Genomic DNA, 25,629 nt, shown 5'->3' with positions numbered 1-25,629 from the left:
GTGTGTGTGTGTGTGTGTGTGTGTGTGTGTGTGTGTGTGTGTGTGTGTGTGTGTGTGTGTGTGTGTGTTTGTTTGTTTGTTTGTTTGTTTGTTTGTTTGTTTGTTTGTTTGTTTGTTTGTTTGTTTGTTTAGTTGCATGATGCAGATATGGGGCGAGAACAAAACGCCTGTTATGTCCCGTAACAGCAGGTGGTTGGGGCCTGTGGATATGTCTTTTCATGACGTGTGTAACAGCCAGATGGAGTAGAAGGCTGAGACTAATCTAAACAGCTAATCTGGTTATAGACCCACCATGGTGTCCATCACTGACTGTCAACACGCTGGTTACTACTTCAACACATAAGCTACCGCTGGCTATTAAGTTGACTTGTACTGTGCATACAAATATAGTCCATTACTGACTGTGTTCAGGCTGGCTACTACTTAACCATGGAATATACTGTGTACTGCTGGCAAATAGGTTGAGACATATACTGTACATACAAATGTACTGTAGGCCTACTTAGGCTTATAGAGAATTCAGCGAACATCATGGATTCCATTACTGACTGTCAACACGCTGGCTGGTTACTACCAGCACTGGATTACCGAAAGGCCAAGCAGGGTTTTTAGTTGATGGTTGGGGGCCACCCAGATAGCATATAAACACGTCATAAGCAATGCCAAAATGTGTAGAATTGTAGGAAATTAGCTTAAAACGGCAACTTTTTCTCTCCGCCTCCTGACAAAATGTGTAGATTTGCAGGAAATTGTCTGTAAAACAGCACAATTTTCTCTCAGCTTCATGGAAAAATGTGTAGAATAGCATTTTATAACTGCAAATGTCTCACTCTGCCCAATGGCAAAATGTGTTGAAATGCAGGAAGTTTTGGGAGTTGGGGGGGCCCTCTGGCGGTAGATGCCCCGGGGCCCCAAATGCATTAGTCCAGCCCTGGTTACTACTAGAACTTCAACACATAAGACATAAGCTTCTGCTGGCTAATAGGCTGACTTATACTGAAGGCCTACATGTACTTAGGCTTTTGGAGATAACATTGCATAACCTCATGGAGTCCATCACTGTCAACAGGCTGACACTACTTAGATACATGACTATTAGCACCCACTTACACTTACTGGTCTCACTGTAGGTTACTGTTGGCTAATAGATGGAGCCAAATCAAATTTGATTTGCCGCTTAAACATATTTTGCAGATGTTATCCCCAGTGCAGCGAAACGCTTATGTTTCTAGCTTCAACAGTGAAGTAATACCAAACAATACAATACACACAAATTCCCAAAATCAAAATGAAGAAATATCAGAATGAGCAATATCAGAGTCCAGAATATATGATGGTGTGTATATATTGTATGGACAGTATATGAATATAAAATGTGTGTACAGCATTAGTATATAAATCAGTGTGTAAACCAGTGGGTAAACCTTATTAAAGTGACCAGTGTTAATGACTGTAGTGCCTTCAGAAAGTATTCACACTCTTTTTCCACATTTTGTTGTGTTACAAAGTGGGATTAAAATGGATTTAATTGACATTTTTCGTCAACAATTTACACAAAATACTCTGTCAAAGTCGAAGTAAAATTCTAACATTTGTCAAATAAAAGGTGAAAAATAAAACACTGATATACTGTATCTTGGTTAGACAAGTATTCAACCCTCTGTCAATACATGTTAAAATCACCTTTGGCAGTGATTACAGCTGTGAGTCTTTCCGGGTAAGTCTCTAAGATCTTTACACACCTGGATTGTGCCACATTTGCCTTTTTATTCTTTTCAAAATTCTTCAAACTCTGTCAAAGTGGTTGTTGGTCATTGCTAGACAACCATTTTCAGGTCTTGCCATAGATTTTCATTGCTGATTTAAGTCAAAACTGTATCTCGGACACTCAGGAACATTCACTGTCTTCTTGGTAAGCAACTCCAGTCAAGATTTGGTCTTGTGTTTTAGGCTATTGTTCTGCTGTAAGGTGAGTTATTCTCCCAGTGTCTGGTGGAAAGCAGACTGATCCAGGTTTATGCCTGTGCTTACCTACATTCTGTTAAAAAAAAATATCCAGAAAAACTCCTCAGTCCTTAACGATTACAAGCATACTCATAACATGATGCAGCCAACACTATGCTTGAAACTACAGTAAATCACCAAAATTATGTGGACGCCTCGTCAAATGAGTGGATTCGGCTATTTCAGCCACTCCCATTGCTGACAGGTGTATAAAATCAAGCACACAGCCATGCAATCTCCAAAGACAAACATTGGTAGTAGAATCCGTACTGAAGAGTTCATCGAATGTCAATGTGGCACTGCCATAGGATGCCACCTTTTCCAACAAGTCCATTCGTCACATTTCTGCCCTGCTAGAGCTGCCCCGGTCAACTGTAAGTGCTGTTAATGTGAAGTGGAAACGTCTAGGAGCAACAACAGCTCAGCCGCGACGTGGTAGGCCACACAAGCTCACAGAATGGGCCCGCTGAGTGCTGAAGCGTGTAGCGTGTAGCGTCTAGAAATTGTCCTCGCTTGCAACACTAACTACCGAGTTCCAAACAGCCCTGGAAGCAACATCGGCATAATAACTGTTCATCGGGAGCTTCATGAAATGGGTTTCCATGGCCGAGTAGTCGCACACAAACCTAAGATCGCAATGCTCAATGCCAAGCATGAGGCAGCAGTCTCTAAGGTGCAGGGTGGAGTACTGGGTGGTTGCTGAGTAAGTTCAGGGCAGGTTACTGGGCAGAGGCCGGCTAGTGGGGACTATTTAACAGGCCTGGAGATAGAAGCTGTTTTTCAGTCTCTCTCTCCCAGCTTTGATGCACCTGTACTGTCTCCGCCTTCTAGGTTGTGCAGGGTGAACAGGCAGTGGTTTGGGTGGCTGAGGTCCTTGATGATCTTCTTGGCCTCCCTGTGACAACAGGTGCTGTAGATAGGGTGTTCCAAAACTGTTTCACTCAGGTCCCCATTCCAACATTGCGGAACATCCCGCCTCTGCGCACGTGCATTTCTATTGGCACAAGCACTGTTCATGACACAAACTGTTCACAACCCTCTTATTGGTAGAAATAACATTCTGCAGGTTTATAGCTTATTTCCTGCAATTCTACACATTTTGTTGTGGGGCTCAGAATTTTTTTGCCGTTTTAAAAGCAATTTTTTTTGCAATTCTATACATTTCGCCATGTTTGTGTGACTCAAACATTACAATAAAATTTGTGGGATAAAAAATCTAGCTAAAACATGATAGCTGACTTGGGCTAGTTGATCTGGACATTTCTGATAAGTTATAAATAGCTCTCTTTGGTCTGCAATGACTGACAGTTTGGGAACCACTGCTGTAGATATCCTGAAGCTAGTGTTCCCCTGGTTATACGTTGGGCTGACCGCATCACCCTCTGGAGAGCCCTGCGGTTGCAGACTGACAAATTGGCATACCAGGCGGTGCTACAGCCCGACAGGATGCTCTCAATGGTGCATCTGTAGAAGTTTGCGAGTTTCCTAGGGGGTCCTAGACAGTGTGGTAAAGAAGGTGCAACAGCTCCTCTTACCACACTGTCTGTGTGGATGGACAATTTCAGGTTGTCAGTGATGTGCACACTGAGGAATTGAAGCTTTTCACCCTCCACTGCGGCCCTGTCAATGTGGATAGGGTGTACTTTCTCTGCTGTCTCCTGTAATCCATGTTCAGCTCTTTTAGTTTTGTTTACATTTAGGGAAAGGTTATTTTCCTGGCCCTCACCTCCTCCCTGTAGGCTTTCTTGTCGTTGTGGTAATCAGACGTACCACTGTAATGTCATCTGCAAACTTGATGATTGAGTTGGAGACGTGCATGGCCACGCAGTCATGGGTGAACAGGGAGTACAGGAGGGGGCTGAGCACACACCCTTGTGGGGCCCTCGTGTTGAGGATCAGCGTAGCGGAGGTGTTGTTGCCTACCTTCACCACCTCGAAGTCCAGGTCCCAGTGAGATAGGGCGGGGTTCAGACCCAGGGCCCTGAGCTTAGGGATGAGCTTGAAGGGGACTATGGTGTTGAACGCTGAGCTGTAGTCATTGAACAGCATTCTTGCATACTGTAGGTATTCCTCTTGTCCAGATTGAATAGGGCAGTGCGATGGCATCATCCTTGGGATCTGTTTGGGCGGCATGAAAATTGTAGTAGGTCTAGGGTGTAGGGTAATGTGGAGGTGATATGATCCTTAACTAGCCTCTTAAAGCACTTCATGATGACCGAAATGAGTACTACGGGACGATAGTCATTTAGTTCAGTTACCTTTGCTTTCTTGGATACAGGAACAATGGTGGACATCTTGAAGCAGGTGGGGACAACTGATTGGGATAGGGAGAGATTGAATATGTCCGCAACACTCCAGCGAGCTGTTCTGCACATGCTCTGAGGATGCGGCTTGGGACGCCATCTGGGCCGGCGACGTTGTGAGGGTTAACACGCTTCAATTTCATAAGTTACAGTATGTTCCTGTCCTCACACTAGCATGCCACTTAAAATGCATGCAGCAGCATGCCCAATACATTGCTTCATTCAAATGAATATGCTAGTGTAGATATTGGAATGGGGTCGTACTGTTACTGTACATACAAATATACTGTATATAGACCAATGGAAATGCAATACATTACAGACCTAAATACATATTAATATCTACACATTACAATTGTGTAATATATAACTACAGCAGATATGTGGGTTATTATTGACAATATACAGCAGATTGAGTCATATAGGCATATATAGTGACTGTACAAAACATTAAGAGCATGACTTAGACTGACCAGGTGAATCCAGGAGAAAGCTCATTGATGACACTTGTTAAATCCACTTCAATCAGTGTAGATGAAGGGGAGGAGACCAGTTGAGCTGACAGCCCCTTTGCACTGTTTCGCTATGGTTTTAGTCATCAATCTAGCAAGAGGCCAATATTTTATTAAAGAATTAGTGTCCCCCCCTGGCTTTCAACTGGGATTGTTTGTCTCAGAAAAAAACACTTTTTAACCCATATGATCTAGTACACAATAAAAGTATCATAAAACATACAAATATGATGAGATGATATTATTTAAACATTGTAACATTGAATAAGCCTTTTCATCCTTTATAATATGTCCATATATAGTTCTAATCTGTTTCAGAAACATCTACATCTACCTTCTTTATTACTTTACCAAACATATATCATATTAGTGATAGTCAAATTCTATCAAATTTGTGAAAGTCTAAATCAACATTTGGGCCATTTAAACAGCAAACTTTTCTCCTATAGACAAGGGGAGAAGGGCTATGTAAATGGCTCAATTTTGACGTTCTGCCGCCAACATAAAACAATTGTTTGACTTCCACACAAAATTACTTATTTACTTATTTTAAGATTAAGGAAGTTCGTAGGTGGCATTGTTTCTCGTAGAGCTATGAAAGATTGCTTTGCCATGTCTGTGCTGTCAAGCTGGATAAATGTTTATCTAAGGACCACCCCTTTGAAATAACATTGCAGTGAAGTGATAGAAATGGATGTATTGATGTAGCCGGCCACCAGAGGGAGGCAAATACAAGTTTATTAGACAGGGGACATTTACATGGTCCTTGGAAGGTATGGATTGCTGTGTTCTGACGTATAAAATGGTGGGAAATCAATAAAATAAGTAATGTAAACATATACACTACCATTCAAAAGTTTGGCGTCACTTAGAAATGTCCTTGTTTTTGACAGAAAAGCACATTAATGGAAATCTACATAGGCGTACAGACGCCCATTATCAGCAACCATCACTCCTGTGTTCCAATGGCACGTTGTGTTAGTTGATCCAAGTTTATCATTTTAAAAGGCTAATTGATCATTAGAAAACCCTTTTGCAATTATGTTAGCACAGCTGAAAATTGTTGTTCTGATTAAAGAAGCAATAAAACTGGCCTTCGTTAGACTAGTTGAATATTTGGAGCATTAGCATTTGTGGGTTCGATTACAGGCTAAAAATGGCCAGAAACAAAGAACTTTCTTCTGAAACTCATCAGTCTATGAAATTAAGGCTATTCCATGCGAGAATTTGCCAAGAAACTGAAGATCTCGTACAACGCTGTGTACTACTCCCTTCACAGAACAGCACAAACAGGCTCTAACCAGAATAGAAAGGGGAGTGGGAGGCCCCGGTGCACAACTGAGCAAGAGGACAAATACAATAGAATGTCTAGTTTGAGAAACAGACGCTTCACAAGTCCTCAACTGGCAGCTTCATTAAATAGTACCCGCAGAACACCAGTCTCAACGTCAACAGTGAATAGGAAACTCCGGGATGCTAGCCTTCTAGGCAGATGCAAAGAAAATGCCATATCTCAGACTGGCCAATAAAAAGAAAAGACTTAGATGGGCAAAAGAACACAGACACTGGACAGAGGAACTCTGCCTAGAAGGCCAGCATCCCGGAGTCGCCTCTTCACTGTTGACGTTTAGACTGGTGTTCTTAATGTTTTGTACACTCAGTGTATATGCCAGGGCTCTCCAACCCTGTTCCTGGAGAGCTACCATCCTGTAGGTTTTCACTCCAAACCTAATCTAGCACACATGATTATAATAATTAGCTGGTTGAAAAGCTGAATCAGGTTAGTTACAACTGGGGTTGAAGAGAACCTACAGGAGGTTAACTCTCCAGGAACAGGGTTGGAGAACCTGGTATAGGCCAACGGATATGGTACAAACATATAATAGTAATATGTTCTAAAAACGTAAAAACACAAATCAATGTTTGGAATGAGATAGCTGGGTCATTTTCTAAACACTTTCCTGCTGTAGTGATAGAGTAGAACATACAGTTGATTGGCAGTCTTAGAGGCAGTAGGCATGGAATGGGCATAGTGTGAGTATGATGTGTTGGATCTGTAAATGCCAACATACCTAGGATGGTGTTAGTGCCTCTCCATGACATACTATACACACACACACACACGCACGCGCACACACACACACACACACACACACACACACACACACACACACACACACACACACACACACACACACACACACACACACACACACACACACACACACACACACACACACACACACACACACACACACAGCAGTTAGCCCAGTGGCCTACTTCCTATTCCCCTAGTTCTATTTTTGCAGGGCTCTGCCACCTGCTGTCCTTTTTGATCCCACTCCCACATTAAGTTGAAAGTGTTAGAGTCAGAATGCTTTTTAGTCTGGTGTGCTGCTTTTAGTGTTTCCAGATGATGTCCATAGTGTCACAGCAAGTTATTTCTTCTCCATCTCCGATAAAATGTAAGGCCTGATGAGGGTTGCCTGGTTAAGGTCTTTCTTCCCTCCCTACTCCTCCCTCTTTTCTCCCCCTCTTCCCCCTTTCTTTCCCTTAATGTAATAGACATCCATGGAGATCTGTCGACTGTAAGGTCAATTTAGGATCTGAAGGGGTGTTTGTGTGTGAAGGGCCAAGATTGACCTACATTTCACTGAGCACTTCGAACCCCCCCCCCCTCTCCCTTCCTATCCCCTTGCCCCTCCCTCCCCCAAGGCCTTACCCTCCTTAATGCTTTTATGAGACGCTATCTCTCTCTCCCGCTACCTCTCTCTTTCCCTATCTCTCTCTGTCCCTCGACTTACCGCTACCGCTACCTCTCTTTCTCTCTCTCTACCTCTACTGTACCTCTCTACCCCTCTCTCTCCCTCTCTCTCTCCCTCCCTTTCCATCTCCCTCTCTCCCTTAGTTTCCTTCATTCTCTCTTTCTGTTTCTCCTTCTGTCTCTCTCTCTCCTCCTTTCTATCAGTATTGGTTGTGGTGAGGCTTAGACTGGCTGTTTTCATACATCTACTTACACAAACACCCCCAGACACACACCTACACTCTTAGAAAAAAGGGTTACAAAAGGGATTGTCAGCTAATAGGAGAACCCTTTTTGGTTCCAGTTAGAACCCGCTTTGGTTCCAACCCTCTGTGTAAAGGCTTCTACATGGAACCAAAAAGGGTTCTTCAAAGGGTTATCCTACAGCCTATTATCCATTTTTAGGTTCTAGGTAGCACCTTCTTTCTAAGGGTGTAGCCATCTAACCTAATTGTTACAGAGAACTGTTTGGGGGGATGGGTGGTGCTAGGCAGCAGACAGGGGTAAGCTGAACTGCTCAGCAGTCAGGCATGTAGCCAAGCATGTTAGAGAGGCATGTCTCTATTTCTACACAACAACAACCCCAACCCTCCCTGACCCACATCTACACTACACCAAGAGTTTGTCCCAAATGCCCCCCGATTCCCTTTACAATACACTATTTTGACCAGGACCTGATGTTTTAATACTGAAGCTTATGTGCTACAATTAGAAAATAAAGATTTTACAAAAGTTAGAAGATTGGAAATGAGCAGGATGTGAAACTAAGCAACTAAGGGTATCAGGATGTATTAACTTGTTGCAATTTATAAAAGTTGAACGTTTGCTAGCAAGGAATGGTTCTACAAATGAATTCACTCATTCTGGCTCAGTATACAAAACAGTTCCACAGTGTTCCTCTCCTATCACTGTAAAGTTTGTTTCCTATCCGTTTGATTGAATAATTGAGTCATGTTGACATGTCCCTCTCTCTAACCAGTAGAACCATTAGGACCCAGAGGAAATGACTAGCAACATGCCCGTCGTCGGACGGGGCCACACTGTCCTCTACTTCCCCCATCTCTCTCTCTCTCTCCCCTCCTGGAGGACCTGAGCCCTAGGACCATGCCTGGCCTGACGACTCTTGGCTGTCCCCGTCCCCAGTCCTCTTGGCTGTCCCCGTCCCCAGTCCTCTTGGCTGTCCCCGTCCCCAGTCCTCTTGGCTGTCCCCGTCCCCAGTCCTCTTGACTGTCCCCGTCCCCAGTCCTCTTGGCTGTCCCCGTCCCCAGTTAGTAGTCGTGCTACTAACCCAGTTTCTGCTGTTCTGCCTGCAGCTATGGAACCCTGACCTGTTTACCAGACGTGCTACCTTGTCCCGGAACTGCTGTTTTCGAACCCCCTCCCTCCCTACCGCACCTGCTGTCTCGACCTCTGAATGCTCGGCTATGAAAATCCACCTGACATTTCCTCCTGAGGTGCTGACCTGTTGCACCCTCTATAACCACTATGATTATTACTGGTTGTACTCTTATAATCTCCACCCGGCACAGTCGGAAGAGGACTGGTCACCCCTCAGAACCTGGTTCCTCTCTAGGTTTCTTCCTAGGTTCCTGCATTTCTAGGGAGTTTTCTACATCTGCATTGCTTGCTCTTTGGGGTTTTAGGCTGGGTTTCTGTATAAGCACTTTGTGACATCTGCTGATGCAAAAAGGACTTTATAAATACATTTGATTGATTGATTGATTGATTGATTGATTGATGTCTTGGCAGCCTGATGACCTGACAGCCTGATGACCTGACAGCCTGATGACCTGACAGCCAGATGACCTGACAGCCTGATGACCTAACAGCCAGATGAGAGTGGAAACTGTTGTTTGTGGAAAGAAGCAACTATTGCGTAACATACACCCCTGTCACATGTAAGATGAGGCAGTGGTAAAGATTGTTGATTTGAGAGAACACACTTTGGTTTAGATTAGAAGGAGGGGAATATGAGAGATAGAACAGAGTACAGAATTTACTTGTGGTTCATTTACTTGCCTGCATCGAGTCACACCCAGACAACATGTAGAAACCCAAAATGCATATGCACTCACGAACTCCCTCACCCCCTCCATACTCACTCACTCACCAACATACAGTGTTAACACTCTGTGTTTTTCCTCCCTGCCTCCCTCCCTCCCTCCTCATTCCATCCCTCCCTCCCCTCTGACCTACATCCAGCATCAGAGTGGTGGTTATGTAACTCTGGGTTGTGTTATTCACGACAGGCTCAGACCCAGACCCAGACCCATTGCATTGGCTTCACTTCGCGAGGGGTGGATCTCTATACACTCTGCAGTCACACACACACACACACACACACACACACACACACTGTGTTCTACGGTACTGTGTTCTACGGTATTAAACTGTATTTCCAGACAGGAAGTTGGGTAGACCGGGAGCCCATAAACCACACCAGGGCCACTAATGCTATATTATAGGCTACTGTACACCTGTGTGTGTGTGTGTGTGTGTGTGTGTGTGTGTGTGTGTGTGTGTGTGTGTGTGTGTGTGTGTGTGTGTGTGTGTGAGAGAGAGAGAGAGAGTATAAGATAATAGCAGAATAGAATCTTCCTTGATGAAAGAAAACAGTGTTCTAGTGCTGTGTATCCCAGGGTAACAGGGCGGGACACTGGTAGGCCTATTACCTTATTTCCTGCTACTGATTATGGCAAACATTTCAAATCCCACCTGTGGCTGTTCTACACAGGTTACTGTTTTTTGTCATGAATCTTGTTCTGGAGGCAGCTCTGCAGAGTGGTCACTAGCTGGCACAGCCACAAAATCTGATTTTAAATCTAACCGTAACCACACTGTTAACCCTAATGCCTAACCCTAACTTTAAATTAAGACCAAAAAGCAAAAAAGAATCAGTTGCAAAGTCAAAATTGTCTATCTAATGGGAAATTGCTCAGTTCTTACTCCAGGACAAGACTCATTACAATAAACGTCAACCTGCCTGTTCTACAATGATGACATGTCTTTGCACCAAAATGGTGGCACTCCTTACTACCTTTTGCCCTTAGCCTCAAACCGCTCAAATGTCTTTCCTTCAAGCCTAATCAAAATGTGCACAAGCTTATCAGATGGTATCAGTGTGAACATCAAAGACTCCCACGTCTTGTTTTGCTTTTACTTCAGCTGAAGTTACGTCAGTAACAATAGCAGGAAGTCAACAAGGTCTGTGGCCTCTAGCATTAGGTAGTTTCACCCATAGTGATTTGTCTATGTACAATATGAGGAGGCTGTGTTTAATAGGGGTTGAGTTACTGATGTGTGTGCGTGTGCGTGTGCGTGCGTGTGCGTGCGTGTGTGCGTGCGCGCGCGCTGCTTTGATGAGTTTGTCCGAGTTGACACTGCAGAGGCATGTGACGTAACCTCCCTCCCTCCCTCTCCACTCCTCACTCTGAATTCCCCTTCTCTTCCCTCAACCCTCATCCTCCTCTCTGCCCCTCCCTAATGACCTACTTTTCCATTGAGCTGCTTTCGCAAGCTTCTGCATACTACAGCTTTAGAAAAAAAAGGGTTGAAAAAAAGAGGGGGAGCGATGGGGGGAAAGAGGGAGAGAGAAGGGAAGTGAACCGGTAGAGTCTATCTATACTTACATACACAAAGCACTGCGGTTTTCTACGGAATGTCACCATGAATACATCCCAAACGGCACTCTATTTCCTATATAGTGCACTACTTTTGACCAGAAATATATGGACTATATAGGGGATAGGATACCATTTGGGACATAGCCTTGCTATGACTGACTGGCTGCCGTGGCAACGTCTATAAGCCCAGCCAGAGGGGAAATGTACAAGCTAGGATAGAGCCCATAGCTGTCTGGTAACTAATCACCAGCAACAGGGTGTCTGTGTTCCTGAACTGATGCACGGAACACCATTAAGTCATAATCTCTCTACTATATCTATAGATTCACTGATAGAAGATGGAGGAAGACGGAGGGATGTTATTCTTTTTATTACAGGAAATGAATGGTAATGATTGTGTTGGTTAGGTTGTGTTGGTTAGGTTGTGGTGGTTAGGTTGTGGTGGTTAGGTTGTGGTGGTTAGGTTGTGATGGTTAGGTTGTGGTGGTTAGGTTGTGGTGGTTAGGTTGTGGTGGTTAGGTTGTGATGGTTAGGTTGTGGTGCTTAGGTTGTGGTGGTTAGGTTGTGGTGGTTAGGTTGTGATGGTTAGGTTGTGGTGGTTAGGTTGTGGTGGTTAGGTTGTGGTGCTTAGGTTGTGGTGCTTAGGTTGTGGTGGTTAGGTTGTGGTGGTTAGGTTGTGATGGTTAGGTTGTGGTGCTTAGGTTGTGGTGGTTAGGTTGTGGTGGTTAGGTTGTGGTGGTTAGGTTGTGGTGCTTAGGTTGTGGTGCTTAGGTTGTGTGGTGGTTGGTGGTTGTGGTGGTTAGGTTGTGGTGGTTAGGTTGTGATGGTTAGGTTGTGGTGGTTAGGTTGTGGTGGTTAGGTTGTGGTGGTTAGGTTGTGGTGGTTAGGTTGTGGTGGTTAGGTTGTGGTGGTTAGGTTGTGGTGGTTAGGTTGTGTGGTTAGGTTGTGGTTAGGTTGTGGTGGTTAGGTTGTGGTGGTTAGGCAGTGACTTGCATTTACATGTTTGCTTATTACGTAATGATTTGATGATTGTAAGTATGTTCGAGGCTTGTTATAGAATGTAATATGTAATACACCTTTTAGGGTATATATTACCATATTCCCAATAGATTGATTGTAAATTGACTTGTGAATGGCACTTGGAGTGTTTCATTTATATTATTTCAAGTAATGAATGATGAATAACAGAACCTATAAATACTAGCTAGTCACTGTTATTCTCATCATGTTAGAATACTTTGAAATATTACCATGGCAACAAAGTGACTTGTGGCTTTTGATAATGTTTGATTGATATTATTGTACATCATTTACTGATAACTGACTCATAATTGCTAACAGTCTATTTATAACGTTTATCACGTAACCATACTGTGAAATATCATCTTGTTCCTGACATCCCAGTGAAAGGAAGCGCTTGTGCTATTTCTTACATCGACAGCATGTTCCAACTGAGGTGCCAACCGACTCAAATTCCTCTAGAGGCATTTTTTTCTTCCAAAGCGGTTATATAATTTGTTATCCGCGCCGTGGTGGGGTGCATTCTGGGACGGATCCCAGTCGGTCACGTAAAAGCCGTTACTGTTTCAGAGCTAGTGACCCTTGACGATCGTATACAACAAATCTAATCATGATGTAACAGGGGGTAAGAAATCTACACCTACCCTATATACTGTACAGTATATACACCATATATACCACATACACCACATACACCACATATGTATGTATGTGGTGTATATACTGTACAGTATATAGGGTGTATGTGTATAAGTAGGTGTAGATATATAGGACTTTACTAGACATATTAGTTTTTATCAAGAGACATACCTTGTACAGTATAGCATCTCTGCTGTTACATAACCTGACCTGAGACCAATGAGTTTACAGTAATAACTCCTGATTACAGGGCTCTGTGGACATTCTCATTCTGTAGATGTATTTCTTTACAAAGAGACACATCTTTATATTATAGCTGATTCAGTGATTATAAATATAAACTGTGACAAATTAGTTTATTCTCTCATGAGATGATTTGTGTGGATATTTCCTAAACCTACTGTAAAAATATATATTATGTAACTTTGTGTGTGAATTACATGTAGCAGCCCTTTCCTGCAGTCAAATGACCTTAGTGGCCTCATGGGTGGAATGTTATTCATATCTTTCATAATTCATAAACATTCTTTTTTAAATGCAGCTGAAAATCCGGTGTTTCTATGTCAAACGTTTTTTGTTATGTTTCAGTCTTCTGTGATGTGTAATATTGGGATGCAAACTCCAAATGTAATACATTTCAACTGTGTGTCCGACATGGTACAGATGTCTTCTTGTTTTAAGCCCATAACCATGTGTGTTAGGTGTCTACTTTTGTTTCATGAAAAGAAACACCATGTGTGACCCTGATTTAACCCACTGCAGTAAAAGGTTCATCTATTTAGAGATGAGATTTATACTATTTCCAAATGAGTTTATATGGATATTTCCATAACAGGAAGCCTGGGCCTATAGTGTACTACATTATAACTGTGTTAGGCATATTAGTTTATATGGATATTTCCATAACAGGAAGCCTGGGCCTATAGTGTACTACATTATAACTGTGTTAGGCATATTAGTTTATATGGATATTTCCATAACAGGAAGCCTGGGCCTATAGTGTACTACATTATAACTGTGTTAGGCATATTAGTTTATATGGATATTTCCATAACAGGAAGCCTGGGCCTATAGTGTACTACATTATAACTGTGTTAGGCATATTAGTTTATCAAGAGACAGATGACACACTGTAGCCACACTATTATATAAACTGAACCCAAAAGTTTTCTGCAAAATGTTGAGGAGCAAAAGCCTCTCACCCATTATGTGATTACTGACTAGAGTGTGAGAGTGTGTAGTAGCTTAGTGTGTGTTTATTTGTTGTACTCAGGACTCTGCCGCCCGGCGGCTTGTGTGTGTGTGTGTCCGTTGGTGGAGTTTAGAGTTTATGACATGAGTAAGTAGGTCACCACGGTTACATCATGGATGTTAGATTCCGGTGCCCTAACTGGCATGGCCGTTGGGACACTGTGTGTGTGTGTGTGTGTGTGTGTGTGTGTGTGTGTGTGTGTGTGTGTGTGTGTGTGTGTATTTCTGGCCGTTGGGACACAGTGTGCTTGTGTGTCACACTGATGCTCCTCACATTACTATTAATCCTCTTTGCCAGGAAAGATGGGAGGGAGGAAGGAGAGGAAAGAAGGAGAGGAGATGGGGAACACTAGAATACTGAAGCTATTTGTGTTTGTATCTGTGTAGAGTTTGACGGCCTCGTTTTAAAAGTTTCGTTCGGTACAGTACTGGACGAAGGGAGGAAGGGACAGAGGAGAAGAGGGGAGGAACACTAAAATACTGAAGATATTTATGTTGCAGAGTTGTAGCTGTGTTTATAGGAGTACAGGACAGAGTCGTAATGATCAGTGTGTTCTGTGCAAAGATGTGTCCTGTAATAAATCATATTTTGGGGAGTTTTGTTCTACATGTTTATGTTTTATATGTCATATAATGTATGTCTACTTTTAAACTGCATAAGTCATCTGCCAACTTGATTGAAATATTTATTTTTCCCCTCAATTTCACCAGTGTTCCATTTATGACCATTTTATCATGTGTGTGAATTATGTTTCACCATTAGACCAGAAAGAGCACAACAAAAGTTTTAAAAAATCACATGAAGCAATACTTTTGATTTATGTTTTTTTCAACATCCTTTTATTTTTCATTGTTTTCAATCTTTCAACAATCAGAATGAGTTGTTGTCATTATAACCATTGCATTACCCATTTCTGGAAAATCAATTTCCTTAACCATCCGGCAAACCACAAACGTTGAACAATATCACAGAGTACAAATGTCAAGGGATCGGGACATGGGTAAAATACATACATTACAGTATCACAATCAGGAAGATACAAGGGGACGGAAAAAACACACAATAACCCCCCAAAAGAACTGAATCAAATAGAAAATAATAATCAAATAATAATAATAACAGTATCCAAGAGAGATAGAGAACTATACATTTATACAGAACGGCCAGTAGGCAGGCACGTGGATGTGAGACGTTTAACTAGTACAGCCTGTATGATCCACAGCTGGTAAAGCAACTCAATGTAAAGGTCAAGATCGGGGATTGGTTCTTTTGACCTATGAAAAGTAGAGGCACCTTTGAGTGAGAAGAGAGTCGTTTCCCCCATTGCTTCTCAAGTGCAATTACTACTTGATTCCTATGATCAGTAAGTCTAATGAATTGACAATTTGTGGAGCTCTGGATTGCAATGTGCTTTTGTATTCATGGTTTTACCGTTCAAAAAGTGTAGGGTGTAGTCTTGTGATATGTTCGGAACTGGCCTTAACAGGGGCTTTCTCTGTGTGTGTGTGTGTGTGTGTGTGTGTGTGTAAGAGGTCAGTAAAAGGTCAATTGACGGTAGGTTGCTCCAGGCATTTGCTAGTGACATGGAATCTAAAAGAAAGAGTTTCTTGCAGCGGTGGTTCATACAGACATTTTTGAAGAAAACAACTTGAGGCATTTCATTGACATTGAGAACGGACTGTACAAAAACTTTCTCACAAGGACAAACTGATAGCTTCTCTTTTTCCACTTCCATTTCTCCTTGTTATTTTTTGTTGTTTTTCATTTTTTTCTTTGTAAAATATATTTAAATATATGTACATTTTATATATCACAGTTATTTACAATCCAAGTGCTTGAAAAATGATTAGGTGTCCTATTCTGCATAAAGCAGGGATAGGTGTTTAGGGAGTAACGGAAACTGGTACAGCTGTTTTGTTGGTGGGGAGGAAGAATGGAACTCATTGTCAGGGGGGTTGGACGTGTTTCTTTGGTCATGGGAATGTTCCCAGAATGCCATACCACCCACAAAGCAATTGGCCACTTGAGAGTTCAAACCAGAGCCTGAAAACAGCATTCCATTTTAACGTTCGTTCTAACCTTCCATTGTGATGTGATGTTTGTCTTTTCCCGAAGGAAAGAAAATGTGAGTTCCATCCATTCCATTCCCCTCATTCTTTTCACTCCACCACATTTGCTGAACCAATAAGTGATCTATTATTATCATTGTTCATGGATTGGATAAATGGATGGAGTGAGGGAAGGGTCCATATAAAAACATGGCGACACAGTGAACCAAGTCTTTTGAATCTGTCTGTGGTGATTGTGAACATCACTTTGACTGTCCTTGTTATTATTATCATCATCATCGAAGAGGAGTGTCTGTTGGCATAGTGGTAGGTGAAAAGGAGCGAGACACCTGATGATGAAGCAAAACTGAGGTTGGTTGTTGGTCGCAGTATCTCAAAGAGTCTTTGGTGCTCCCTTATTCACACCTCTTATTCTTCCTCCCTGCGCTGGATCCCTTTTTGCATTCCTTCCACACCTCCTCTCTTTCTCTTGCTTCCCTCTGCTAGCAGAATTCTGACTCGTTCCCTGCCTCTTTGTTTTCCCCATTGCTATGGCCGCCATGTTGGTGGTTGCTAGGCAGGGCCAGGTAGGGATGCTGGGGATGAGAGGGCGGGGGGGATGTGGAGGAGGCGGGGCTTCTGTTTGGCACCTCCCCCTGATTGGACAGCGCTCTGTATTTCAGGCGGAGCTTGTGGGGCAGGTAGGTGGCCTGATCGTCTCCACTCTGACTCTGTGGCACCGACATCTGTGATGTCGCCCTCTGGTTGTAGCTTCCGACCTCGGAAGAGGAAGATGATGGTGACTCGTCATCGCTAGTGGAACCACCTTCTTTGTCTGAGCTCCTTTGATCACCATCACTGGACGAAGTGTCTTTCCCAGAGTGGGACTCTGTGTAGAAGCCCTCTCCGGCCCTGGGGCCGCCCTCGTAAGTGAGCACTGGGGGCTCCTCCTCATCCAGGGTACTGAGATAGGCGTTGTTGATGTGGTGCTGGTTGGAGGAGTGGCTTGACTTGTTGCCTTCTTCTCTACTGTGGTGGAGGAGCTCTGGGGCGAATCCTTCCTTGTGGCCTCCATCTTGGGTCTGATAAGGGCTGTACTGGCTTCTCTGTGTCTCCTGATGTCTTTGCTGCTCCTCGCGGGCTCTGTACCTTTGGACCTCCTCTGTGATGGTCTCTGTGTTCTCAGACTGTCTGCTTTGTTGGACCTGGGACTGTTGTTGTTCCATGTCCTCTGCTTGCCTCTGGTTCTGGCTCTCCATATAGGAGGAGCTGGGGGAGCGGTACATCTGTATCACACTCCTCTGGGCTGGGGCCGCTACCTGCTGGGGTGCTGGGCTGGCAGACTCCTGGCGGGAGTTGTTCTGGTGGTTGTGGTGGAAGTCCATGGCACAGTCGGCCTCTTGGGACCTGTGTTGGTGGCCACCGTTGAAGGAGATCCCAGTGGGGAGACCAGCATCCATGTCAGTGTCGTTGGACTCCATCTTGATCTCATAGCCCATGGGCTCAGGGCTGGAAGAGTCGTCAGACATGCACCCGTCGGAGAGGGATCCTCTTGGGGAGTATTTTGGGAGTGGGGTGTGGCGTTCCCCTCTGGTGGACTGTTCTGCTTCGGACGAGTCGGAGTTCAGCAGAGTGTTACCACAGGCACTGGAGTACCCGCTACTGGAGAAGTAGGGGTTACCAGCACTGGACTGTCCGTTTCCGATGTTGGAGAGCTGCTGGCTCTTCTCCATGTAGGAAGCAGTGCTGATGAGGCCGAAGCGAAGCTTCAGCTGCAGGAGTTCCGTCTTCAGACGGCTGTTCTCATCATTCAGCGCCATCACACGGTTCTCCAGCACCATGTCGTTCATCCTCCTCTTCTCTCTGGAACGCTTGGCCGCCTCGTTGTTCTTGCGCCGCTTCTCCCAGTAGGAGGCGTCCTTCTTTTCGTCGGAGATGAACTCCCGCTTGCGACGGCTGGACATGCTGTTCTTTGAGCCGCCTTTGGTCTGGCGGCGCGGGACGTCATCGTCACCGGGTCTGGGAGACAGTGGCGGGAGGCTCTCGCTGTAGTTAGAGTATGAGTCTATGTCCAGGTCGTTGTTGTTGTTGTTGGGAGATGCAAAGTGAAGATTCAGGCTTTCCATTGTTGAGTCCTTTTGACCAGATTGGTGATCTGGCATTAAGGCCAAATGGGGGTAAGGGAGAGGATGAAAGTTCGCTGGAGAGAGAACTTATTTGTATTAGCTTTCTCTTTAAGTCGCAGGATCTGCAAAAAACTCGGGGTGATGTATTTGTGCTTCTCTAAGGCTGAACCTCATTGGTTAAATTACGTGACAAAGTTTTGTGAAATGTGAGTTTCAAAGTAGGTTCTTCTGTATTCCTTGAAGTCTCTAGGATGCAGAAGTGAAGTAGGTCAGTTGGTCTACTGGAAGACTTTTTCTTGTAGGCTGGGATCGCTCACGAGGAAACACACTATAGAAAGAGAGAGAATAAGAGAGAGAACATTCATTAGTTACCATAAATACTATGCCTTCCCACTGTGACATACATTAGCCATTCAATGTATTTCAATGTTACTGTACAGTGGTGATGATCGAGACAGAACCTACAGTCCTAGAAACTCATGATGTGATTAGTTCAGGGTATTCTGGAGTTCACATGACTTCATAACTGCGAATCTGACACTTGATCCAAACTGCAATGGATCTGCCATCACTCATACACTGGCATGTCACCATTTGCTTGTGCCCAGAAAGTATACGAGCTACTATGACATAATCATAACATTATGTAAGAAAATGTTTCATCTTGGATTTGAATCTGAACAGTCCTTTTGATCACCTTACACAATCCCTCATACTCAAAAGGACTTTCCTTTGCTAGACGTAACCCTTATTGGAGTTCTGTGGAGGAGAAGGCGGGGTATTGAGGTGGGCCAGCCTGGGGGTATACAGAGAGGGAGGGTGAGTAAGGCAGCAGCACGACCGGTACCCTTCCCACTCCACACACAGGGATATAGGTCAACTCTGCTCAGAGGCTGCTAGGCGGCAGGTAGCCTAGTGGTTCGAGCGTTGGGTTGAATCCCCGAGCTGACAAGCTAAAAAATCTGCCGTTCTGCCCCTGAACAAGGCAGTTAACCCACTGTTCCCCGGTAGACCGTCATTGCAAGTAAGAATTTGTTCTTAACTGACTTGCCAAGTTAAATAAAGGTTCAATAAAATAAAACAAATAGGCGGGTTGTGCAGGTTCTGAGCTGCAGTGTCTAAAGCGCTCTCGGTACAGTGTTGTGTAACAGCGCTGCACCAGACAGTCACATAAGAGGGCCAGTCTGACCTAGTGCCAGGGCTGCGGTTACTGAGGGCTTTCAGGGAGGGAGAAAGGGAAGGAGCGCAAACCATCTATGTATCGACCTCTAATAATGTCCCTCTATAACCTTTATCAGTTGCCAGGCGGGATATTTTTTAAATGTAGCTATGAGGTCACATTGGTCTCTTATGGCACAATTGTCTACAATAATCCATCAAAGAGGTCAACTCAAAGAATCACTAACTTGTGACTTATTGTTGTGTCATAACAGTGGGCTGATGTCCTGAAGCTGACATATGACTTGTTATTCAACTGGCTGTGATTCCCCAACGGCACCAGAGGAGAGAGCCAAGGTCTCTTTTCCTTTATAAAATGCCAGCTAGAGAGGCTGCCAGGTATTACACAACCACAGTTAGTTAGTATGTATCGAGTGCATTCTGTGCCCCTACCGACGGGAAACATTGCTCAACATCCCCTTTTCTCACAAGTCACCAACATCGGTCGGTGGTGTTGCTGCATAAGCAGTTCAGTTGACTCATCGAGATGTTACATAACGTAAATGCGCTAATTCTAGATCTGTTGCGCTGATGATTCAGAGACATTAATTATGCATCACTTAACAGGGCAGTGTGTCCTATCTAGATGTTCTATTTCTCCACTAGAAAAACAGATCTGCGAGGATTCAACGTAATAATCTATCTAGGTCATTACTGTGTTACAATTACTAGTTTATTATTTTTTCTGAAGCAACTCCCTGAGCCAACAAGACTGCATCAGTCAAAACATTGACAGAGTCCGTTGCCGTTTGTGATTCTGATAACAGATCAAACAGAGCGCCGAGGTAATCATGATGGCCTGTTCTGATTGGTTGCTGTCTTATTGATTCAAATTTTAGTCAAACAGGAAAACCTGTAGTTCAGTAACAGAAGCTTTTGGTCAGATATTGTTATCTTATCTTATCTCTTTTTCTATAGATTCAAAATTGTTTCTAATGTTAGGTATTTAATCTGTTAATTTCTGGTTTCGCTACCACTATCAGGCTACCACCACTATATGTAACAATAGCTCAAGTAAGACTAAATAAGGTCTGGTTTTATTTTTGGGATCGGATCTAAAGCTGTCTCTACTCCGTCTGTCACTGACACACTAACTGAACTCAGCCCAAGTAGAGTACTTTCTAGCCACTTCATTTGGCTATAGAGCTTGTCTGGGTTACACAACCTGACCTAGTCTCAACCTCCTCATAACAACCTGACCAAGTCTCAACCTCCTCAAAACAACCTGACCTAGTCTCAACCTCATCATAACAACATAGACCAAGTGTCAACCTCCTCATAACGACCTGACCTAGTCTCAACCTCGTCATAACAACCTGACCTAGTCTCAACCTCATCATAACAACCTAGACCAAGTCTCAACCTCCTCATAACAACCTGACCTAGTCTCAACCTCCTCATAACAACCTAGACCAAATCTCAACCTCCTCATAACGACCTGACCTAGTCTCAACCTCGTCATAACAACCTGACCTAGTCTCAACCTCGTCATAACAACCTGACCTAGTATAAACCTCATCATAACAACCTGACCTGGTATCAACCTTGTCATAACAACCTGACCTAGTCTCAACTTCATAACAATATAGATCTAGTCTCAACCTCATCATAACAACTTGACCTAGCTTCAACCTCATCATAACAATCTAGAGTATGACCATTTTATTGCATAATAATACTAGTTTACAGTATATCTTTCTCACAGTGGCAGCTCCCTTCCTCCTTTGCATAATATTTTTAGTGGTTACACCTTCCAGGACACATTTCTCTGTCTTTTTTTCACAGTGGGAGACAGCCAAATAGGAATTCCCTCCTATTTTGCTCTGCTGTCTTTCTTTCCCCCAAAGAATCACCACAGCCACCACATGAGCCATCTCTTTCTCTGTCTCGGTTTTGGTTTTCGCCCAGACACAATACTAGAGGGTGTAGTATGTTTTAGAAACAAAGTAGCGAGGGAAAACAGAAAACTAGAATGTCAGGAATGTCACAATGTTTCCACTCATCGATCAAAAGAAGGGAGAGAGAGAGCGCCAATGCGTGTCCCACTGACCTAAAAACGGAGCGCTGCGCATTTTCCTCTACCTCACTGATATGGTACTGGTACTCCCTGTATATAGCTTCATTCTTGTGTATTCTATTCCTTGTGTTTTTTTTATTACTCTGCATCGTTGGGAAAGGGCTCATAAGTAAGCATTTCATGGTCAAGTTCTATCCGGCGCACGTGACAAATAAATGTGATTTGATTTAAACAGATCTTGCTCTCTGCCTTTGACTGCGTGCCATAAAATAGGTAAATAGAGCTGGAGAGGGAGGAAAATGGATAGGGGGAGGGATTACAGAGCGCTCTAAAAATAGAGTGATAGAGAAGGGGTATTGGGGAGGAAGGCTGACGAGAAGGGCTTAGATGAATTCAATTGGTGGACACGACATTAAAGGAATTTTACAGACACTGCGGTACGTTGTAAAAAAAAACATTTTTTTAAACTTGAAGAGCCTACGTCAGCAGCGCAAAATCGGATTATAAAACCCCTGGTGATTGATACGCAACACGAATTCCTGGATACTCTATTTGACACCGAGAGGGGTCTCTATGCTACTCTATCTCTATGCAGACGATAAATAGCATGCATTAGATACTTTAAAAAAATAAGCGTTGACGTCAAAAGGCACACACCCATGTTCCATGTCAAAATCCGACATAACATATTTCATAGAGCTGTGAGGACCGGGCTGATGTGCTAGTGTTCTGAATGTCATTGTGACAAGTTTACAAAGCAGAGCTTGCCTAATGCTGAAATATTAGCCACACCTACAGGTCACACACTGGAGGTCAGAGTGAGTACATTTTAGAGGTTGAATTCTCTCTGTAATATTGAGGTAAATACTGGATGCTAAAGCCAAATTATCATTCCAAGGGGATAATACAAAGAAAAAAGCATTGAAGATTTTCAAAAGCCAGAATCTCCCTTGCTTCCCACACAATTATCAAGCTGTAGGAATGACTCACTCACAGCTAGGATTTCACCACCAGCGAGTTTAGCTGGGGGGAGATGTTAAAGACGGATGGGAAATGTTAGCACAGCCAAAGCCGTTCTCAGGCGTTTCACCATCACCTTTGACCCCCCAAAGGCAAGACTGAGTAATGCAAAGCATCCCTTTTCCCCTCCATCTCCAAGACATGATGAGACACCCACATAAATGGACATGTGGTGGAGAGGCCGGTCAGGGCGCCTCCATTTTAGGTTCTGGCTTTGTCTTCTAAGAAAAGGCACCTAGAATCTAGGGAGACATTCCAGGTCAACTCTGAGTTCTATATAAGCATGTCGTCCTCTCTGTCACATGGGCTTGGGGACTAGGCTACCCCCTTGTTTTCCATCTGCAACTAGGGAAATGCACTTGATTTATGTTACATTTTTCTTATCAATGTTCTTATCCATGCCCATTTAGGATGTACTTATCGTCATTTGAATAGGCCAATACGTTCCAACTGACCAATATAGATGGCACCAAACCTGTGCCAAACATCTCTAATCCCTCTACAACTTCCTACCCATAAAGAGCTGTAATACTGCAACATGGACTTCTGCTCTCCATTCACTTGCAATAAAATGAGGGGTGTTGTTTGCTAGGTGTAAGTCCAAGCATTCTTCAAGGTTATAGCCTAGATTAAAGTACCCTAAAAGTGACTTCACAATCGGGCAGCCAAAGTGTTCAGCTGCTTCAGATTCCAGAGGCTAAATCTAAGAGTGTCAGGAGTCAGCTAAGTACTATGAGCCCCCAACACGTTTGCCTTCTAGTCTTTTGTATATATGGCCAGCTTGTACCAGGTAGGGACACACTTAATCAGAATTCGCTCAAAGAGGCTGTGTGGCAAAGCCAAAGAAACACCCTCCTGATTATGTTTCATGTCACAGTGAACCGAGTTGCAGACCAAAATGTAGCTCTGAGTCTTTCCACACATCCTGCTTTCCTCCAGTCTGAGTTAGACTGGTTTGACCAATATTCACATTGGGAAAGAAAGGCTGTTCTGTAAACAGACCAACTGGCAGCAGCCTAAAAGGCTCGGTGACTGCTGCTCTGCCGACGGAGGGGTTTCCCTCTATTGCATCATGTCCTGGAGTTGGACAACTCAACACACACAAGCCCTGTTTTGGGTTATTATCTTAATTACGCAATAGAGCTCGTCCCATTAAGATCCCATGGGAACAAGCAACTTTATAGACTGGCAGAAAATAACGGAATTATACCACCTGGTATAATTACACCTAAATAGGATTTGAGTGTTTTGTTTGAGTACAGATTTCGCAAGAAATATATAAATAGCAAATATAGTTGTACTGACTGGGAGATGACTGTAACGCATTCTGCTTAGGCTATGGGGAATCATGTACAGGCTAGTGTTAAACATTAAACATATGGCCGGTGAAAACCTCAGTGCACAAGTCTCGATTGGCAACACCTGCTTTTACTTTGCAACAGGTCAATTAAATACAAATACCTCTAGATTTTAAAAAAATGGAGAAAAAAATGAAAAAATAAATACATGTGATATTCCTAATTGTTAAATATCAAGGCACATGCTTGCAGATCTTTGTCTATGAATTAATTCTGCAAACTTTCCCCCAGCCCTCATGAAAGACCATGATTCTATTCATTCTCCTCCTCTCATTCTACTGCGTAGCTTACTAGTGCATAGCTATTATGTCATATGCCATACCACCCCTCAGCCCCCCTCAAAATAACTCGATGGACTGCTTATAGATGTGTAATAACATGATTATAACTATCCTTTGTGCCAAAATTCCATGACATCTAGTTTTGACCAAATATTTATCACATAAAATGACTAATGGCATAGAATGGATGCAAACGCAAGACTTCTACCTAGTAATCGCTCTTGTTCCAAGTTCCAGAGAAAAGCTACACGTGACGGCCGAACATCCTCGACAGGCACATGGAATGTCTGAGGGTCTGACTTACAACACGACAAAAGGAGGTCACCGATAGGAACGAAATCAATGATGACGAACTTGCCTGCACCAATAGACAATTTATTGCACTGAAATAAAAAAGAATGTTCTATTCGTTTTCAGTATACTTTGCCTATAATTAACCTACCTGTATATTATTAGACTTATCAAGGCTATTAATGACAACTTCATAAATAAAATATAGGTCACACACCTGCTATTTAAATTTAGCAACATGTCAATAAAACAAATATTTTGAAGTAAAGAAATAAAAAACATGTTTTAAACTACAATAACTCCAGACAATGTTCTTCACAGCAAGAGGCCACCCCCCAAAACGGTTTGTTTTTCCAATCTATTGCACAGTGGATTTACTACCCATCCATTGAACAAATACCATGAGGGAAAAAACGCCCGACCTGACATTGAGCGCATTGAGCAATGTGAATCGGCTTCTCTTTACAACAACACCCACCACTTTACAATACAGTGCCTTGATTAAAACTGAGAATGTTCTAAGCTTGAGAAATATACCGTATGAATGAATAATTGGGAAAGGGAACTGGTTTAAAATAAACCACAATGACTACAAATAAGTCAAAGTCACACATACAGTGGCTGTCTACCGGTAGGGGCGAGTCGCCCGCATGTGAACAATACCCATACCTAAAAGCATAATGAGAATCTGAATCCGCAACAGTGTTGCACTTTTAAACAAATATCAAATTCTAAATTATTTGTTATCCAGCATTCAAACCAATCGAACATTTCCGCACAGAATTAAGCACATCAATAGGACTCCAACGCACCTTTTACGAACAAGTGACGTGTCTCCAGCAAAAAATGCACAATGCCGGACACAAAGCAATCGCTTTCCGCAGTTGAAGTTGGCTCGTATCCTCTATTTCTTTCAACAGAAATGGTCAAATAGCCAGATGTTTCATTTGTCTGAGAGAATAAAAAAAGCGCTCGGGAGCAGCTCTAGCTCCTCTTACTTGCTCTGAGGTCAGTCTGTGTGGTTGTAGCTTACTAGAAGCAGTGTCTCCCCCTTTTGCATTGAGTCCCGACTGTTATGTTGGGCGCTTGCTCCAGTTTCTCTCCCTCTCCCCTC

The 25,629-nt window shown here is 43.3% G+C and overlaps 1 protein-coding gene across 2 annotated transcripts; it reads right to left on the bottom strand.

The window, feature by feature from the left end:
* Positions 1-14,966: 14,966 nt before the first annotated feature.
* Positions 14,967-25,629, bottom strand: LOC115127662 (filaggrin-2-like). 2 transcript variants are annotated; one of them, XM_065001412.1, is made up of 2 exons: positions 25,328-25,629; positions 14,967-18,658 (listed from the first exon to the last, which is right to left on the bottom strand). In XM_065001412.1, the coding sequence occupies exon 2, from the start codon at positions 18,364-18,366 to the stop codon at positions 16,708-16,710; it is 1,659 nt and encodes a 552-aa protein (XP_064857484.1). In that variant the 5' UTR covers positions 18,367-18,658; positions 25,328-25,629; the 3' UTR covers positions 14,967-16,707. The 2 variants fall into 2 exon arrangements, with proteins under 2 accessions (XP_064857484.1, XP_064857485.1); XM_065001413.1 differs by having other exon boundaries at positions 25,514-25,629.

The sequence above is a fragment of the Oncorhynchus nerka genome, linkage group LG15 (genome assembly GCF_034236695.1).
Source record: "Oncorhynchus nerka isolate Pitt River linkage group LG15, Oner_Uvic_2.0, whole genome shotgun sequence".
Taxonomy (NCBI): Eukaryota; Metazoa; Chordata; class Actinopteri; order Salmoniformes; family Salmonidae; genus Oncorhynchus; species Oncorhynchus nerka.
This window is presented reverse-complemented; position numbering and strand designations above follow the sequence as displayed.